The sequence below is a fragment of the Patella vulgata genome, chromosome 2, assembly GCF_932274485.2.
Source record: "Patella vulgata chromosome 2, xgPatVulg1.2, whole genome shotgun sequence".
Lineage (NCBI taxonomy): Eukaryota > Metazoa > Mollusca > Gastropoda > Patellidae > Patella > Patella vulgata.
The window spans coordinates 56,975,497-56,994,794 of record NC_065880.2 but is presented as its reverse complement, the minus strand read 5'-3'; the positions used below and the strand labels follow the sequence as shown (position 1 = coordinate 56,994,794).

The 19,298-nt window shown below is 35.9% G+C and overlaps 1 protein-coding gene across 2 annotated transcripts in view; it reads left to right on the top strand.

Annotated features, from left to right (window-relative positions):
- LOC126811158 (uncharacterized) overlaps nt 1–19,298 on the top strand; it is a 67,672-nt gene that overhangs the window by 35,193 nt on the left and 13,181 nt on the right. For both annotated transcript variants that reach the window (XM_056098461.1, XM_056098462.1), the window contains exons 2-7: nt 2,375–2,775; nt 14,050–14,303; nt 14,666–14,763; nt 15,412–15,487; nt 15,663–15,708; nt 18,673–19,015. In XM_056098461.1, coding sequence (XP_055954436.1) covers nt 2,375–2,775; nt 14,050–14,303; nt 14,666–14,763; nt 15,412–15,487; nt 15,663–15,708; nt 18,673–18,857 — 1,060 coding nt within the window. In that variant the 3' untranslated portion in view covers nt 18,858–19,015. The remainder of the gene's footprint in view (nt 1–2,374; nt 2,776–14,049; nt 14,304–14,665; nt 14,764–15,411; nt 15,488–15,662; nt 15,709–18,672; nt 19,016–19,298) is intronic.

Genomic DNA, 19,298 nt, shown 5'->3' with positions numbered 1-19,298 from the left:
AATTTGTTCCTAACATCTTCCCTTGCCGAGAAATAACCAATTTTGTCAGCTTCACTTTTTTATGATTTTTCGCATTTTAATTTCAGTAGATGGGCTCTGAGTTAATTGATTATTGCCTGAATTGTATAAAACAAAAGTTCATATGCTCTGTGGTGCAAATTCTCAACTTTTTTCTACATATAAACTTTTCTGTCGGCACTGGTAGTGATGTAATTTTGCCCAAAACTTCAATGTCGAAAGTTCTTCTCAAAAGGAAATATTAATTTTTACAATTTTGAAAGATCAAGATGAATGCTCCTACTAAAGATGCAAAATATGTCGGGCCTAGTTTTTTATTTCGGTTTTGTATTTGCGCCATTTTAATTTAAGGATGATAAAATAGGTGTAAAAATGAGCTATTTACAATACATTCAGGCTTTTCATATTTTAAAATATTTCTTGACAACTTTCATAAACCTGTAGCATTAATCCATACAAAGGCAATGTATGTCAAAATTAGTTTGTTATATTAGCATTTGTCGAGAAATAGATGATTATGCATCATTCACTTTTCAAATTATTTTGTCTGTAAACGAGTTAGTTATAGTCCTATTTTCGATTTTTCTTTACCATGTGAGGGCTCGTGCCACTTTTGACTGGGCACAATGAATTTCACATTTTCAGTGTCACCAGACATGGCGCCATTTCGGAAGAAAACTGTATTTTTAGCCTTCAAAACAATATTTTATTCACATGATTCTCATTTGTAATATTTTTTAAATTATGATATTTGATTCCACAGATATCACCAAATGGTTTCTAACTTTTACGGTTGCAGAGAAATAGACGATTTTCTACAAGTCACTTTTCAAGGTTTTTGATCTTAAAAAGTGTCAATTATTATTCGATTTTCAAAAAAGTTTCACCATGTGATGCCTTATGCCATGTATGATTTCATAGAACTAATTTAACATTTTCATTATCACCGGAAGTAATGTCTTTTTGGCAAAAATTGTATTTTTAGCATCCAAAACAAATGTTTTTTTGAAGTAAGTTATATATTTATTATTCGGGATACGAGAAGAGGGACGACAACACTCCCTTAGCAAGGTAACTATAGCTGGACAGGCTCATACATCTGCGTGGATACTAGATCAGGAAAGAGATACCGGTGGGGCCCAGGCGTAAATAAAATAAATTAAAGAATCTCCGCTCAACAGTAGCACAACAGACTTAGTAGAAGTGAAGATTAAGTTAGTAACAAATTTTGTCAGGACCGCTTTGTTGACATGTGTAACACAGTGTAACAAATGGTAACAAATGTATCAATGAAATTGATATTGATGGATTTGGTTGATTCTGCGTCTATTTTATAACGCGTGTACGATGCTTATGAAGACATAAGATCAAGGGTAACATGGCACCAGTGAAACCCGTCATTACTGCATCGCAGTTCTAGTTTATGTGGAGTTATTGCACTTTTAACAGAGCCTTATAAGAGTTTTTTTAAGAGGAATCTTATTTGAAATCAGAGACGCACATTGATTTAACACACAGTTATTGCCCCTGTTGCTGTAACACCAATGGAACAGGTCTAATATATCTATATCGGTATTCACTGAGTAAGAAAAGCTCTTTGAAAACTTGTATAGTTCTGAGTGTTCAGTGACGCAGATTTCATTTATTACGCTGTATATTAATTCCTTATTGCATTAAGCCATAGAGACTTAATTGGGGGCAGACAAGTGTAATTTTTTTTTGCCCGATCGCACCAATTTTTAAAATCGCTAAAAATAAATCGCTCATTTGACCCTTCACAGTGAAGACGATTCGGCTGTGAGCCCGTATCCAGCGTATATTATCGAGCGAACCATTTTCATAAGCCAATCGGATCTCAAAATGTCTTCCTCCACTGCCGAAGCATGGAGTCTGGCGAAAGAAAAAGAAATGGTGATTCTTTGGTCAGAAAGGCCTTGCCTGTTAGACGTCACAATTCCAGAGTTTTAGAAGCAAATAAATATCAGCTACCACAGCAAGCTTACGTTTTAGGCGATTCATCATTTTGTACAAGTCACATGAGCAACATAATTTACTTGCAGAGTGGCGTATGCTCTCGAGACGATCGCTACAAGCGCCCGCTCGTGATCGACCTTAAAAGATCGCTGGCAGCAGAATTCAATCGCCGCGATGAGACATAAAAATACATTCATCTGCACGTAGCTTTATCCAATGCAAGAATAAATAACACATTGTATTGCAATTTAAACAGTTCACCAAAAAAATCAAAATGCATAAAACATTTGTCTATTTGACAAATTCACATAGTAAGGAACAGATTAGGCTTATATTTTTGTATCAAGAAATGATATATATAATTCTTATTGATGTTTTACAGAGAAGGCACTGATGGTAATGACACTGATAATGATGTGTTCCGTAGTGGATCAGAGTCACCACAATACACACTACCAATAAATACTGATCCTAAACAAAGGCGAGCTACAGTTAGTGGTGGTTCACCCACATTAGAACGACCATCATTAGTTATAGAAGATCTTGATCCGCCGACTAGACCCAAATCACAAGCTATCAATGCTGCAGAGAGAGATGCTGCCCTAGCGGCACTAACCGCAGCTGAAAGTAATCTGACTAATTTAGCAGGACATAGAAAGATATCTCGTATGAGATCTAATGAATTTCCACAAACTAAATCTAGTTTAACAGTACCTGATCAGTTCCAAATACGACCTGATGTTACTTCTCCTGAAGAACCCTTTGAAGATTTAATTGATGAAGGTAAGTTATTGTATTATGTTTAATTTAACCATCTAATCCAAGTTTATTCATATTTTTCCAGAGTGGATGATGTTCAGATAAAATCAGGGAAATTATTTTACTGAATTATGGCCCTTGAAAACTAAAAATAAATGAAACGGGTCCTTGGATTGCACGACAAACAATCAATAGAGACTTTTTGATCGAAAACTGGAATGAGATCCAGAAGTACCAAAACTTTGGACTTTTATTGTCTGCTATGGCGCTTTGTTCACTTAAAATCAATGAAATTTCCAGAATTTTATTTGTTCCCTGGGGACTATTTAAATGGATTCATCTGTTAGAATTTTTGGATCATAGTTGTGACTGCATTTCATCGATTTTTATAAACTGACATTGACGGTGGTGGACAAATTAGAGGGCCTGACAAGCCCTGTCTATGTTTGTTGGTCCCTCAGGCCACAAAGTTTATATGAAAGACAATAAGGTTCTTCTTGGCCCACACCAGGATTCGAACCCGGTACACTTTAGAGAAGAGTCCAGTGCCACATTTTATTAAATACATAAAAAGTTATTTAAGTAGAGATTCAGATGAAAATATGTCACTAAACTGTGAAATAAACTAATTATTACAAGGTATGACTAAGAATTGAATTTATAAATGTCATGACAGGCTGCTTATGTTACTAGTAATTTACAATTATTGTCTGCCTATATAGTATATAGTATATATATATAATGTAAATTCAGTAAATGAACTACTCCCTACTTGTGTATTAAATACAGATATAATGTTCAAAAACTATCTGTATAACAAAGAAAACCCTAATAATATGGATGTATATTATTCTCACAGTAAATTGGATACTTTTTGAATTTTTATGTTATAATTTAAATTATAAGCTTACTTCAGGACATACTCAACAGGCAAAACAAATTAATAGCTGAGTTTATGGTTACTTGGTTAAGCTATGGGCAGATGAGCATATTTTTCGCTTGATCATGGCAATTGAAATTCGCCGACGATTTTTGAGGACCAATAATGAACAAGCACACGTAGCAATCGTCTCTGCGAGTAAATTACATCGATCATGTCATTTATAGCAAGGTTTGAGGGCATTTGTGTGGAACTTTTCACCACAGGAGTTCCACAAGATATTGGGTTTCTGAAAATAAATACATTCTACATCATGTGACTTGTACAAAATGGCGAAGCGCCTAAAACGTAAGATTGCTGTGGTAGTTGCTATTCATTTGCCTCTAAAACACTGGAATCGTGACGTCACACAGGCAAAGCCTTTCTGACCAAAGAATCACCAATTCTTCTTCTTTTGTGAGACTCCACACTTCTGCAGTGGAGGCAGCCAATTTTGAGATCATCTGATATGAGTGATGTCTTCGATTGGCTTATGAAAATGGTTCGCCCCGGACAATATACGCTGGACACATGCAGGCGAGTGGATATGCAGGTGATTCGATTACCGGCGTAAAATATTCGGCCAAAAATATCTAACATGCTAGATACAGGCGATCAGTCGGCTGAATGATTCGGCAAGCAGAATCATCGTCACTGTGAACAGGCACACTGGCGATTTTTTCGAGCTATTTTAAAATTTGACGCTATCGGGCGAAAAAATACGCCTGTCTGCCCTAGGCATTAGGGTTGGTCGGGTGAATAATCTTTTTTGTCCCCCACTTTGCGAAGAAAGCAGGGGACTATGAAAATGGGTTCGTCCGTCCGTTCACCTGTCTGTCCGTCTGTCTGTCTGTACGTCACACGTTTTGTGACACAATAACTGAGCTAGAATGTTCAGACTTAGTGCTTACAGTAAGCAGAGCTAAGCAATCTGATTTGTTGATACTTTGGGCCATGTTAACTTTGGTTTTAATTAAGTGTAGCCTCTTGCAGAGAATTAAGGTACATCATGCATGTGAAGTTTTTAGATATAATTGGATAAATAAATTACAAAGTCGGTGCTATGACCTACATTTTTATTCAATTTATATATATAAAAATGTTTAGCTTTTATTAATAGAATGTGTTTTTCCAGCTTAAATAAGTTTTAATGACTACATGTAGTGGGAAACTTTGATAGTATCTAATTCCTGGTTCAATTTCTTTAAATTACTGTCCTATCAGTGGCCACTGTGTGTGTGGGTATCATATCATAACATTGGTACAATTTTTACTGTGCGTTTAAATGTATCAATAATGTTAGTACGAACATGCACTTTTTATACGCCCACATTTTCATTGTCGTCACCCCTGTCCGTCCGTCCATCAGTCCGTCCACAATTGTTTGTGAACACTCTACAGGTCACAATTTTAATCCGATTTCAATGAAACTTGAAATAAAGGTTTATCACCCTCAGATCTCGGTTCCTTTCAACATTGGCAAGTATCGGACTGTAACTTCATGGATTATGGCTCCTGATTGTACGAAAAATCACGTTTTTAGCTTGTGAACTCTGTAGAGGTCACAATTTTCATCTGATTTTGATGAAACTTGAAATGCATGTTTATAACCAACAGATTTCGGTTCCTCTCGATATTCGCACATATTGGACCATAACTTCCTGAATTATAGCCCCTGATTGTATGAAAAATCGTGTTTTTAGCTTGTGGACCCCATAGAGGTCACAATTTTTATACGTCCACATGAAATGCCGTCGCCCCTGTCCGTCCGTCCGTCCACAATTGTTTGTGGACTCTCTACAGGTCACAATTCTTATCCGATTTCGACTAAACTTGAAATATAGGTTTATCCCCAAAAGATCTCGGCTGCTTTCGATATTGGCATGTATCGGATCGAAAATTCATGGATTATGGCCCCAGATTGTACGAAAAATCACGTTTTTAGCTTGTGGATCCTATAGAGGTCACAATTTTTATCCGATCTTGTTAAAACTTTAAATGTAAATTTATAACCCAAAGATCTCGGTTCCTTTCGATATTCGTGCATATCGGACAGTAACTTCCTGAATTATGGCCCCTGATTGTACGAAAAATCGCGTTTTTAGTTTGTGGACCCTATAGAGGTCATAATTTTTATCTGATTTAAAAAAACGTATTATTATATCACCGTTAAACCCTAAGGATGGCTGAGTTCGAATTTCGTGTAAAACGGCCCAAAATTGACAGATAAAATGGCCGCTGTTTGTTCTCAAATAGCGTAATAATATGGTATATCACGGTTGTGGACCCTATAGAGGTCACAATTTTTATCCGATTTTGTTGAAACTTGAAATGTAAGTTTATAACACAAAGATCTTGGTTCCTTTCGATATTTGCGCATATCGAATTGTAATTTCCTGAATTAAGGCCCTTGATTGTAGGAAAAATCACTTTCGTTTTAGCTTGTTCTCTATCCATCTCTAGAAAATGTGGGCGTTTCCTGCCTGGCAGCCACTTGTTATGCCATTTTTATGAGAGTTGAAATACATGTTTATACCCCAAAGAATTTGGTTCGTTTCGATATTCATGCGTATCGGAACGTAACTTCCTGAATTATGGCCCTTGAATGTACAAAAAATCACCTTTTTAGCTTGCCGTCCATGTAGAGGTCACAATTTTTATCCGATTTAAAAAAAACATGAATATTTCATCATTACACACTAAGATGTTGGTTCCTTTTGATAATTGCGTATATCCGAACGTAACTTACTGGATTATGGCTCTGGATTGTTCGAAAAATCACATTTTTAGCTTGCAGATTCTCTAGAGGTCACAATTTTTTTTTCCGATTTTTAAAACCGTTTAAATATTTCACCATTCCACCATAATAATGGTTGAATTCGAATTTCGGGAGAATCGAAATGAAATGGCCGCTCTTTGTACGCAAATTGTGTGAAAGTATGCAATACAAAGGTTGTGGACCCTCTAGAGGTCACAATTTTTATCCGATTCTGATGAAACTTAAAACATATCTTATATCCCAAAGATGTCAGTCCCTTTTGATATTTGCGCATTTCAGACCACATAACTTTCTGGATTATTGCCACTGATTGTACAAAAATATCGTTTTTGTTTTTAGCTTGTTCTCTATCCATCTCTTGCAAAATGTGGGCGTATTCTGCCTGGCAGCCGCTGGTTATCTGATTTAAAAAAACATTTGAATATATCACCGTTACACTATAATTTTGTCTGATTTTGAATTTCATGAAAATCGGACCAAAACTGCCGGACAAAATGGCCGCCTCTCGTACGCAAATAGTGTAAACATCTGGGTATATCAAAGTTGTGGACCCTCTACAGGCCACAATTTTGATCCGATTTTGATGAAACTTGAAATGCAAGTTTATAACCTCAAGATCTCGGTTCCTTTCAATATTCACGCATATCAGATTGTAACTTCCGGAATTATGGCCTCTGATTGTACAAAAAATCGCATTTTTAGCTTGTGGTCCCTCTAGAGGTCACAATTATTATTTGATTTAAAACAAAGTTCGAATATATCACCGTTGCACCGTAATGTTTGTTGAGTTCGAATTTCGTCAAAATCGGGCCAAAACTGCCGGACAAAATGGCCGCCCCTTGTACGCAAATAGTGTAAACATCTGGTAAATCAAGGTTGTGGACCCTCTAGTGGTCACAATTTTGATCCGATTTCAATGAAACTTGAAATACATGTTTATAACCGAAGGATATTGGTTCCTTTCGATATTGGCGCATATCGGATTGTAACTTCCTGAATTATGGCCCTTGATTGAACAAAAAATCACGTTTTTAGCTTGTGGTCCCTTTAGAGGTCACAATTTTTATCCGATTTAAAAAAAACGTGTGAATATATCACCATTACACACTAAGATCTTGGTTCCTTTTGATAATCATCGATACCCGAACGTAACTTCCTGGATTATGGCCCTGATTGGTCGAAAAATCGCATTTTTAGCTTGCAGATTCTCTAGAGGTCTTAATTTTTTTCTGATTTTAAAAAATGTTTAAATACATCACCATTCCACCATAATGAAGGTTGAATTTGTATTTCGGGAAAATTGAAATGAAACTGCCCGACAAAATGTCCGCTCCTTGTACGCAAATTGTGTATAAGTGTGTAATATGATAGTTGTGAACCCTTTAGAAGTCACAATTTGTATCCAATTAAAACATATCTTTATATCCCAAAGATCTCAGTCCCTTTTGATATTTGCATATTTCAGGCCACAACTTTCTGGATTATTGCCCCTGATTGTACAAAAAAACGCGTTTGTTTTTATACGTCTGTGTGTGTGTATGTGTGTCGCCTACAGGCCACAATTCTTACGTGATCATCTTGAAACTTTACATACTTATTCCTTATACTTATACCCTAAGGATGATCCCTATTGTTTTTGGTGCATGCCCAACCTCCAATGGCAGTGCCACGCCCATTTTTTGTATTTGTTTGTTTGTCGTCTACAGGGCGCATTTCTTAACGTATCATCTTGAAACTTTGCATACTTATTCTTTGTACCCTAAGGAACATCCCTATCTTTTGAGGTGCATGCCCAACCCCCAGGGGCAGCACCACGCCAATTTTCTTTTTGTATGTCTGTGTGTCACCTACAGGCCACAATTCTTAATGAATCGTCTTGAAACTTTGGGTAGTTATTCCGGTCGCTAAACCCAATAATTCGAGCGAACCTGGAAATTGTATACAAAGTTTTTTTTAAGATTGATTTTAGTAGCCCAGGGTGTCCTCTTTCAGAATCTGCCGGGTGAACCTTTGTCACCCTTGAGCGTTTTGAGAAATTCAAGATGGCGTCCAAGATGGCCGCCATTTTAATTTATCCACTATAACTCCCATAGTATTTAGTCTAGGGTGATAATGTTGGTGTCTAACCGTATGTTTTTGGGGTCAAGGAATACACTGGAATCATGTATTATGTTGTGGAGTGATTAGATGATAGTAAAATCCAACATTTTTAGCTTGTGGACCCTATAGAGGTCACAATTTGTATCCGATTTTGTTGAAACTTGAAATGTATGTTTATAACCCAAAGATCTTGGTTCCTTTCGATATTCGCACATATCGGACCGTAACTTCCTGAATTATGGCCCCTGATTGTACGAAAAATTGCGTTTTTAGCTTGTGGACCCTATAGATGTCATAATTTTTATCCAATTTAAAAAAAACATATTATTATGTCACCGTTACACCCTAAGGACGACTAAGTTCGAATTTCGTGAAAATCTGCCCAAAATTGACAGACAAAATGGCCGCCGTTCGTTCTCAAATAGCGTAAAAATACGTTTTATCAAGGTTGTGGACCCTATAGAGGTCACAATTTCTATCCAATTTTGTTGAAACTTGAAATGTAAGTTTATAACCCAAAGATCTCGGTTCCTTTCGATATTCGCGCATATTGGACCGTAACTTCCTGAATTATGGCCCCTGATTGTACGAAAAATCGCGATTTTTGCTTGTGGACCCTATAGAGGTCATAATTTTTATCCGATTTAAAAAACACGTATTATTATGTCACCATTACACCATAAGGACGACTAAGTTCGAATCTCGTGAAAATCGGCCCAAAACTGACAGACAAAATGGCCGCCCTTCGTTCTCAAATAGCGTAAAAATATGGTATATCAAGGTTGTGGATCGAATGGAGGTCACAATTTTTATCCAATTTTGTTGAAACTTGAAATGTAAGTTTATAAAACAAAGATCTCGGTTCCTGTCGATATTTGCGCATATCGAATTGTAATTTCCTGAATTATGGCCCTTGATTGTAGGAAAAATCACTTGTTCTCTATCCATCTCTCGAAAATGTGGGCGTATCCTGCCTGGCAGCCGCTGGTTAAAAGTTCATTCTGAAAACTTGCATACCGATTCCTTATTCCCTAAGGATGACCCCTAGGGGCAGACCCATGCCCATTTTCTTATTGTGTGTCTGTGTGCCGCCTATAGGCCACAATTCTTAATCGATCATCTTGAAAAAAATTCGTCTGAATTCCTTATACCCTGTGGATGATCCCTTTTGTTTTTGGTGCATTCCCGACCGCCAGGGGCAGAGTAACGTCCATTTCTTGTATGTATTTGTTTGTCGTCTACAGGTCGCATTTCTTAACGTATCATCTTGAAACTTTGTATACTTATTCTTTGTACCGTAAGGAACATTCCTATCGTTTGGGGTGCATGCCCAACCCCCAGGGGCAGAGCCACGCCCATTTTCTTTTTGTGTGTCTGTGATCATCTTGAAACTTTACATACTTATTCCATATACCCTAAGGATGATCCCTATTGTTTTTGGTGCATGCCCGACGCCCAGGGGCAGAGCCATGCCCATTTTTTGTATTTGTTTGTTTGTTGTCTACAGGGCGCATTTCTTAACCTATCGTCTTGAAACTTTGCATACTTATTCTTTGTACCCTAAGAATGCCCCCTATTGTTTTTTGGTGATTGCCCAACCCCCAGGGGCAGAGCCACACCCATTTGTTCTTTGTGTCTCTGTGAGTTGCCTACAGGCCACGATTCCTAATGGATCGTCTTTGAGAGAGAGAGAAAGAGAGAGAGAAATGGGGTTTAAGTCCACTTGACACAAAGTAGGTCATTTCGGGACTTTTCACATCATCTTGGAACTTTGCATATCATCTTGGAACTTTGCATATTTATTCCTTATACCGTAAAGACAGCAACTATTTATTTTGGTGCTTGCCCCGACCACCTGGGGCAGTGTCACACCCACTTTTTTGTTAGTATTTTGTCTGTAAATTTGGCAAAACAAGCCGTCATTACCTTTTATCCTTTTACAGCCATTTCATATTTCATTCTCTTCATTTTAAAAAATACCATATCAATCAATGCTGGAATGTGGACGTATATTGCAGCATTAACAATGCTCTTGTTTCTTTGTGTCTGTGTGTGTTGGCTACAGGCCACGATTCTGTATGGATCGTCTTTGAACTTGTGATATGTATTCCTTATAGCCTAAGGACGACAACTGCATGTCCCGCCCCCCAGGGGCAGAGCCACGCCCAATTTTTTGTATTTGTCATTTACAGGCCCCAATTCTGAATGAATCAGCTTGGTACTTGGCATATGTATTGATTTTGGTGAATGCCCGACCCCTAGGGGCAGAGCCACGCCCACTTTTTGCCATTAGCGCCTGAAAGTCACAATTCTGAATGGATTATCTTGGTATACTTATTCCTTATACTTTAAGGAAGGCAACTATTGATGTAGATGCACAACCCCCAGCTTCACCCAACCCCAATGCGCCCCCATATTTATTCCTTATACCGTAAAGACAGCAACTATTTATTTTGGTGCATGCCCCGACCCCCTGGGGCAGTGTCACACCCACTTTTTATACGCCAACATAGAAATGTGGACGTATATTGCCGTCGCCTCCGTCCATCTGTCCGTCCATCATCCACAATTTCTTGTGAACGCTCTAACGCCAAAAGTTATCATCCAATTGTTTTAAAATTGATATATGTTGTTTACATTAGTGAAATTTATATGCAATATTTAAATTAGGGAAACGAAGAAGCCTATTGAATTTCAGCAATTTCTGTTTATTACTTCTAGAGTTATGGCCCTTGTTTCACTTTGTTTAACCTTGTGAACGCTCTAATGACAACAGTTATCATCCGATCTGTTTGAAATTGATATGCATCATTTAAGTTAGTGAAACGAAGAAGCCTATTGAATTTCAGCAATTTCTGTTTATTATGCTGTGAGTTATCCTATCTTTCTGAAATTTATATGCATTATTTAAATTAGTGAAACGAAGAAGCCTATTGAATTTCAGCAATTTCTGTTAATTACATCTAGAGTTGTTGTGAACGCTCTAACCCCAAAAGTTATCATCCTATCTTTCTGATATTTATATGCATTATTTAAATTAGTGAAACGAAGAAGCTTATTGAATTTCAGCAATTTCTGTTTATTACGTCTAGAGTTATGACCCTTGTTTCACTTTATTGAACTTTGTGAATGCTCTAACATCAAAAGTTATCTGCCGATCTGTATGAAATTTACATGCGTAATTAAATTTAGTAAAGAGAAGAATCCTATATCTAGAGTTATTGCCTTGTTGCACTTTGTTCAACCTTGTTAATGCTAGATGACCTGGCGCCTGGTACGTTCGGGCATTTTTATGCGCGAACTCTTAGTTTTTTTTTTACTGGCACGCGCACAGGTACTATTTCTTTTTCTTTTAACAAGTACCCAAATCGGGGATTTCGTGCAGAGGTAGTTCGGAGGTAAACAGTCTGTGAAGTACAACATTTGCCACTCTACCTGTGTATCGCTAATTATAAACCGAATGTGTGAAGACAGTTCATACATATCACTCAAAAATTTTTCAGTACAAACTCAGTTGATTCACGCTCGATTTGCTACTAAACAAACCCATCGGTTTATTTTCTCAACAGTGTGACCCGAAGTGACCGCAGATTTATTGACCTTGTATGAACTTATCCATGGCTATATCCTTACACCGAGAGAAATTATGTAGTCTCGGTGAAAAGAACCATGGTCATCTGGTAGAAAATTACTTTTGTATTTTTTGGAACGGAAAACAGTGTTTTTAGAAGCAAACTAACCTGCCGCACATGAGGAAGTCATTATACTAATAATAAAAGGCGAGACCTCTTTTTGCGGCGCAGGCTTATCACTGAGTAGTAAACCGTCCACAAACAATAATATAGGAAGCCTAGTGACAGTGTAGCAAGTGGGCTATAGACTATAGGTTTGAGTCGAGATTACTGGCTTTCAGTTTACTCTGTTTTTGCGATAACCAATTATGTGAGAAATACCATACTGACATTCGGTTTTTAAAAGTTGTACGCGAACTAAATGCGTTTGTTAGATACTGACAGAGCAGCCCCGAGTCGAACAATCGCCGCCCGAGCTGTCTTCGTCAGCTAGTTTCACAATATCGTGCAATAGGTGTATTAATGTGATTTTTAGGTTTAACCCCGCAAACAATGCCAAAATAGTGTTTTCACTGCTTACAGAAAACTGAAATTTAAAAAAAAAATTTTTTATGAGGGTGACCCTCCCACACACTCCCTATCGAGCTGCCGCTCGGTCTGCGCAGCCTCATGCCTGGCACATACTGTCAACATTGTATATTTTTCCGTTTCCGCCCTTCCCCCCCCCCCCCCCACAATATATATTTCACGGCTACGTTGCAACGGTACCAGCATACCCAGTTGTTGACACCCATTACATCACTCCTGTCTAACAAATCATAAAGCTGTGGTGTTACGGTGGCGGCATAGTATTTCACCGTAACACCACAGCCACTCTAACCATTCATAATACATCTAACTATCCCTTTACAGCACTCCCTACACATTTCCCCTCGTCCTACTTTCCCAAACGTCAACAACACATCTCATACATCCAGTTCGCTGATTAACCCTTGTACCACGTCTACTGGATTGATGAAAGTTATCATCGGATATGTATGAAATTTATATACATCATTTAAATTTGTGAAACGAAAAAGCCTGTCAAATTTCAACAATTTCTGTACATTACTTCCAGAGTTGAGACCCTTGTTTCAATTTGTAGAACCTTGTGAACCCTCAAACGGCAAAAATTATCTGATCTGTATTCTGTATGGAACTGTCTTGTAAATTACCTACAAAGGAATAAATATGTGACAACCCTTGTCGACCGCTTGGACGATTTAGCCGCTGTGGGCATATGTTTCGTTACCTGGCAACCTATCTTTTGTTAATATTTTGTCTGAAAATTTGGCAAAACTAACCCAACGCCTAGCCTTCTTTGCCTCTTGTCATATTACAGCCATTTCATATTTCATTCTCTTCATTTAAAAAAGTACCATATCAATCAAAGCAGGAATGTGGACATATATTGCAGCATTAGCGATGCTCTCGTTAGCTAATTCGCTATCCATCTCTTGCAAAATGTGGGCGTATCCTGCCTGGCAGCCGCTGGTTGAAAAATACATTTGTTTAAATAGCATCTTTAAAATAGTTTATATTTAATTTGATTTTGGCAACGTATATATAAGTGATTTCTAAATGTGGAAACCTCTAAGATACTTGTCAGCAAAGTTGGCAATATTGGCCAAGAAGGAATGTATACTAAGTGACTTGAATATTAAGATTAAGCTAACATGTGATTGATTTATTTTGCAACTTTTTATCACACTGACTAAGTATTGGAATTATTTAATGACTCACAATTTGGAAATTAAATATTGACCGATTTGATTACATTCAGGTGTTGAAGTAATCAAAATATTCCCTCTAAGTTTATTTATATATTTACTGGTACTCTTAAATTATACACAGAATTTCTAACTTGCATTTACCTTCATTAAATTCAGACAAGACACCAACTAGTCCAAGTTCTATGATGAATTCTGAAAATATTCAAATACTAGGAGAGAAAGATAAGCGACATGGATTCCGCGTGACAAAGCCTACACCAATAGTAATTGATCTACCGGACACAGATCAAATTCAACGTCTCTCAAAACAAAGTGTGCTAGATTGCGAATTAGCAGATGCTATTCTTCCAAAAGACCAGCCACAACTCTTAAAAGTGAAAAAGATAGACCCTTCAATACCAAGTGATGTGGTAGGTTAAAATACAGGTCGAATGATATTAAAAATATAACCTCTGTGTTGGTTACAAAGTTCTGGGGGTGTTTGGATAAAAAAAAATTATCTATATGATAAGATAATATAACCATACTGTTTTTCTATAACTATATAGTGTGGACAATTATGATCAATTTTTCTTACATGGAAACTATTACCTTTATTATATTTTGTTTACTGTTAACTATATGATTATGTTTTGTTACATGACAACTGCAAACTATGTTTTGTTACATGACAACTGCAAACTATGTATGTGACATCTATAAACAATTTATGTTTTGTTTTTGCGACAAATGTGAACTTATATTTCATTTATGTGAAATGTTTTGTTTTAAGAAGAACAGTGATGAAGTAAAGAAAGACCCACAAACTAAGAGAGTTGAATTTTCATCTGATACAAAAGATGAAGAAAAAGAAATACAAGGACCCATTAGGTAATAATACATTTAATACAAATAATCCCCAAAAAGTTCAACAGTTTGGACTGGCTTCCCGTGCTGCTTTATTTCACACAGTAGAATTGATTTGAAGAATCTCAATGAGGTTATGGATGAGAATTGGTCAATTCTGTGCAAGTTGTCTTGGAAATGAATTCAAAGCATATAAATTAATTCATGATTTGTAACTAATTCAATCTGATTAAAACACAGATCCTATTTTGTTTAATTTTTTATAGTTCAAAATATTGTTTTAAATGTCTTCACAACACTAGGATCTGAAAGAGTTGTTAATGTGAGTTGATGTGAGGAACTAGCCAATGAAACGGTCTTGCCTTTCTCTGCCCCGAAGTGTGGATAAACCCTTAGAAATGCAACGCTGATTGATGAATCAATGTCTGGCATCATAGGGTCGAATGACCCCTGACACGACCTCAAAGTACCATTAGTCAGATCTTCATGTAGCTTAGGCCATCGAAAGTATAAAAAAAACGAAATGAAATATAGATCTGTATTTTAATCAGATTGGATCTAATTATAGATGTAACAATTGAAGGATTTACCCTGAAAAATATGGTAGACCTAATTCTATGTGTAGGCACTTTGTAAACATAATGACAAGACAAGCTTTAATTCTTTTTTCAGTTACACACATTTAATAATTGGTGGAGTTGTTCAGAAAATACCTTCAGATCAGACTCAGAATTATACTTGTACAGAGGTATGCATATTCTTACTACCTTCAGTTAAATGGCTGTGTCTTTATTTAATGAAAGAAAAACACCATTCATTAATTATACATCATTAGAAATATCAGTAGCATAATATAGATTACTGTTTAATGATTTTGATATCAATTCAGATCAATGTTTATTGTTCTAATTTATCTATTTCAGTCACCCACTGTAAGATTACGGAACAAAGCACCAGGAAAAAGACTTGGTAATCTATATCTAATCAGTTAATAAATAACTAAAATAGACACAGAAACATACATATTTAATTATTTTTATACATACAAAATAAACGCATAAGTCTTACTTAAATGAAAGACAATAAATAGCAAATATACACAAGTGGTGAAAAGTATGAGAATGCTCAAAAGAATAACTTGTTTTAACCTCTGAGTAAAACCCTTTACACCAAAATAATGGCTTAATGCACTGAATCATCGATCTATCAATAAGTACAACTTGGGATTTTTGAGTGTCCTGTTTTGATAGCAAACAAAAAGGACATATTATAAGCATATAACAAAATTCTGTGAATGTTTTTTTAAATCTTATTTTATCTACTAGTACAACGAGGAGAATTCTGAGGAATATAAATTGATTTATCACCCAATAATACATTCTACAGTAGATATCGCTTGGGTGATATATTTCATAATCTACTGCGATATCTCCTTATAATATCGTTTTACATGAATTTGATTGGTCAGTTGAAAAGGAACTACTTTTTTTTATTTTTAAAAAACAATTCATTTCTTATTAAAAGTAACTCTTTTTTTTTATTAAAAATGAACTATTGTTATTCAATTGACCTTGATGGAAACACTGGGTCAATATAAAGGACTTTGCAATGGTTGAATTACTGTCAAAAAATGATGTTTCACTACACTGTAATGTTCAGCAAAAGTGAAATCTACAGCAAAGAATTATATTTATCTATTTGTGCATGTAAGGGATTGGGTGATAAATAAAATCGCCTACTCGTCTTTTTTGAGCCACGTTTTTTGTTACTTTATCAACTTGTGTTGATATTTTTTGATATCAAAAAAGACTGGTAGGAGATTCTCTATATACTCACCAGAACAACATATTCAATTCCTTGTTTAGAAAAATGTACACGTATATTTTTAGATGCAACATCACTTTTGCCTAGAAATTAATCATCTTTAATTTTATGTACTATATATTATATTATCATATTCCAATTAACCATAGACAGTATATTATGAGAAATTTGTGACACCCCCCCCCCCCCCCCCATGGCATACTGGGTCGTAGTGAGGAAATTTTAAAAATTGAGTTATTGTTATTTTCACATTCTCCAACTCATTACCTTCAATTTGATGTATAGTTTGTTTGAAACGGGCAAAAATTGACTGAGCTCTGTCCATTCGAAGCTACCTAACTCACAAATTTAAGTAAGTTTCTCCTACTCATTACCTTCAATTTGATGTATAGTTTGTTTGAATCGGGCAAAAATTGACTGAGCTCTGTCCATTCGAAGCTACCCAACTCACAAAAGTAAGTTTTGAGAAAAAGCAAGTCAAAGATTTTGTATGTTCCAAAACATGTTCCAAAACAAAATCCCAAAGCAACCAGGCCGTTTATTTGATGTTTTGTCGTTGAATATATCTTTCCATGGGTTTTCAGGGGTGCTGAAGACGAAAATCGTAGTAAAAATTTGATCCGACGATTTCCACTATTTATTTGCTATTTTGTCGTTTAATTTTTTTTTTTATTTAGGATTTCAAGGGTGCTGACGACAAAAATCGTAGTAAATGTACTCCTTTCGTGTTGAAACATCCATAACACATGCGGCATATTCACATGATAGTGTTAATTATACTAAAGAATAATCTATATATTATTAGTCTGTTTTGTATATTATAACGTTGGTGAGATTAACAGTTAATCTCATCAATTAATTAGTGCCAGCTAGTGGTCAGGAGATTAAGATTGTTGATTGGATAATCATCAAAGAAGCCGCCACAGCCGTACACGTGTTCATTTAACACGTGAATTAAAATAAGATTTTGCGTGTATGATAGGTCTATTATTATTTTCAGGTACCGTAACGGTATCAAAATATGAGTCCCTATAGAAATGTCAATTTCATAGTCAAGAAATACTTACATTCACTTTCTTGCATTCTGGCTTTGATGTAATTAAAATAATATCCAAGATGCATTCCTTACTTTTCATGCCGTATGAAGAAGCGACAGTAAAGTGAATTCATCTATCAATCAATTCTCTTCGAAAAGAAAATTATTGGCCATTTTTTTTTTCTCCATTTAAGGCCTATAAATTATTTTTTTAAAGATGATATGAGATATCAGATAATCACTGCTTGGATTAATTATTCGGAGTAAATAAGGAGTTGTCGATGGCTTTATCATTGACCTGTGACAGTTGATTAGTATTACTCAATGACACCCACTCACATGTCGATTAATTTACATAATCAGCCACATGGTTTGGATTAACACTCAACGGCAATCTATATACGATCAGAATTAATTTTTTTCTGCCACTTTTGAGAGTGGATCGCATGTAGGTAACCAAAAACATTATTGCCAAAACCAAATATTTATCGCCCGCTCGAGTCAGCCACGTAACCATAATGCTTTACAATTGGTGTCTGGGCCAATCAGCAAACGAGTTGTGTCAACAGCACAGCAACAAGCGGAGGTGGTTTATATTTTTTAGGGGTTTTAAAACTCGATTGTATCCGCTCAAAATCAATTCATCGACATTAATTCGATCATATTTGTAAACTAGAGATTCTCCGCTTTACAATTATGCCAATTATTATGCAAGAGGCATGACCCGTTGTCCCGCAGCTAGCGAAGAAAAATAACTAATTTCGCCAAGAATTTTAACAAATAGGACAGATTTAAGAATACGGTACTCTTACAAAACGTTCAAATAAAGGTGTTCTAAAATCTTTTATTGCTATTTTGACCTTTTGTGTCGATAGATAGTATATTTATAGACTCATTTTTGTGAAAATCTCAATTTCGATCAAAATCAATATTTTCACTTATTTTGTCTCTAGTCCAAAATTAGATTTTGCGTATTCCGGTTCAGTTTGATATACGCGGTCACATTTGTTTATTGTTACATCCTTCACCTTATTTCTATCTGCCAGAATAATATCCGTGTTTTCTATTTCTAGCTGATAGAAGAATATCATGTAAAGATTTAGGCAAAGGTGATTGCGAAGGTTGGCTTTATAAAAGAAAAACTAAAGACAGAGGACCATTAACAAAAAATTGGGTGAAGAGATGGTGTGTTTCTAAAACCAACATCCTTCACCTTATTTCTATCTGCCAGAATAATATCCGTGTTTTCTATTTCTAGCTGATAGAAGAATATCATGTAAAGATTTAGGCAAAGGTGATTGCGAAGGTTGGCTTTATAAAAGAAAAACTAAAGACAGAGGACCATTAACAAAAAATTGGGTGAAGAGATGGTGTGTTTCTAAAACCAACAATTTATATTATTTTAAAGAAAAAAATGTAAGATGTTTTTTTATGTTTTATGTTTGTGAATGTCTAAATTTCACTATCTGAAAAAGGTACATATTAATTACATGGAAACTAAGCATTTGGGTAGAAATCTTGTGTAATATACTAAGCAGCAAAAGAAATGTCAGGTTGGTATGTTACTCTGAATAGACGCATTGCATAAAACTTGCCAACTGTTTTTATTGTATATTTGTGACCACATCTCCAACTTTACCTGAGCAATAAGACTCCTTCCCAAACACAGAATTGAACCCAGGAAATGTTTTCAAAAACG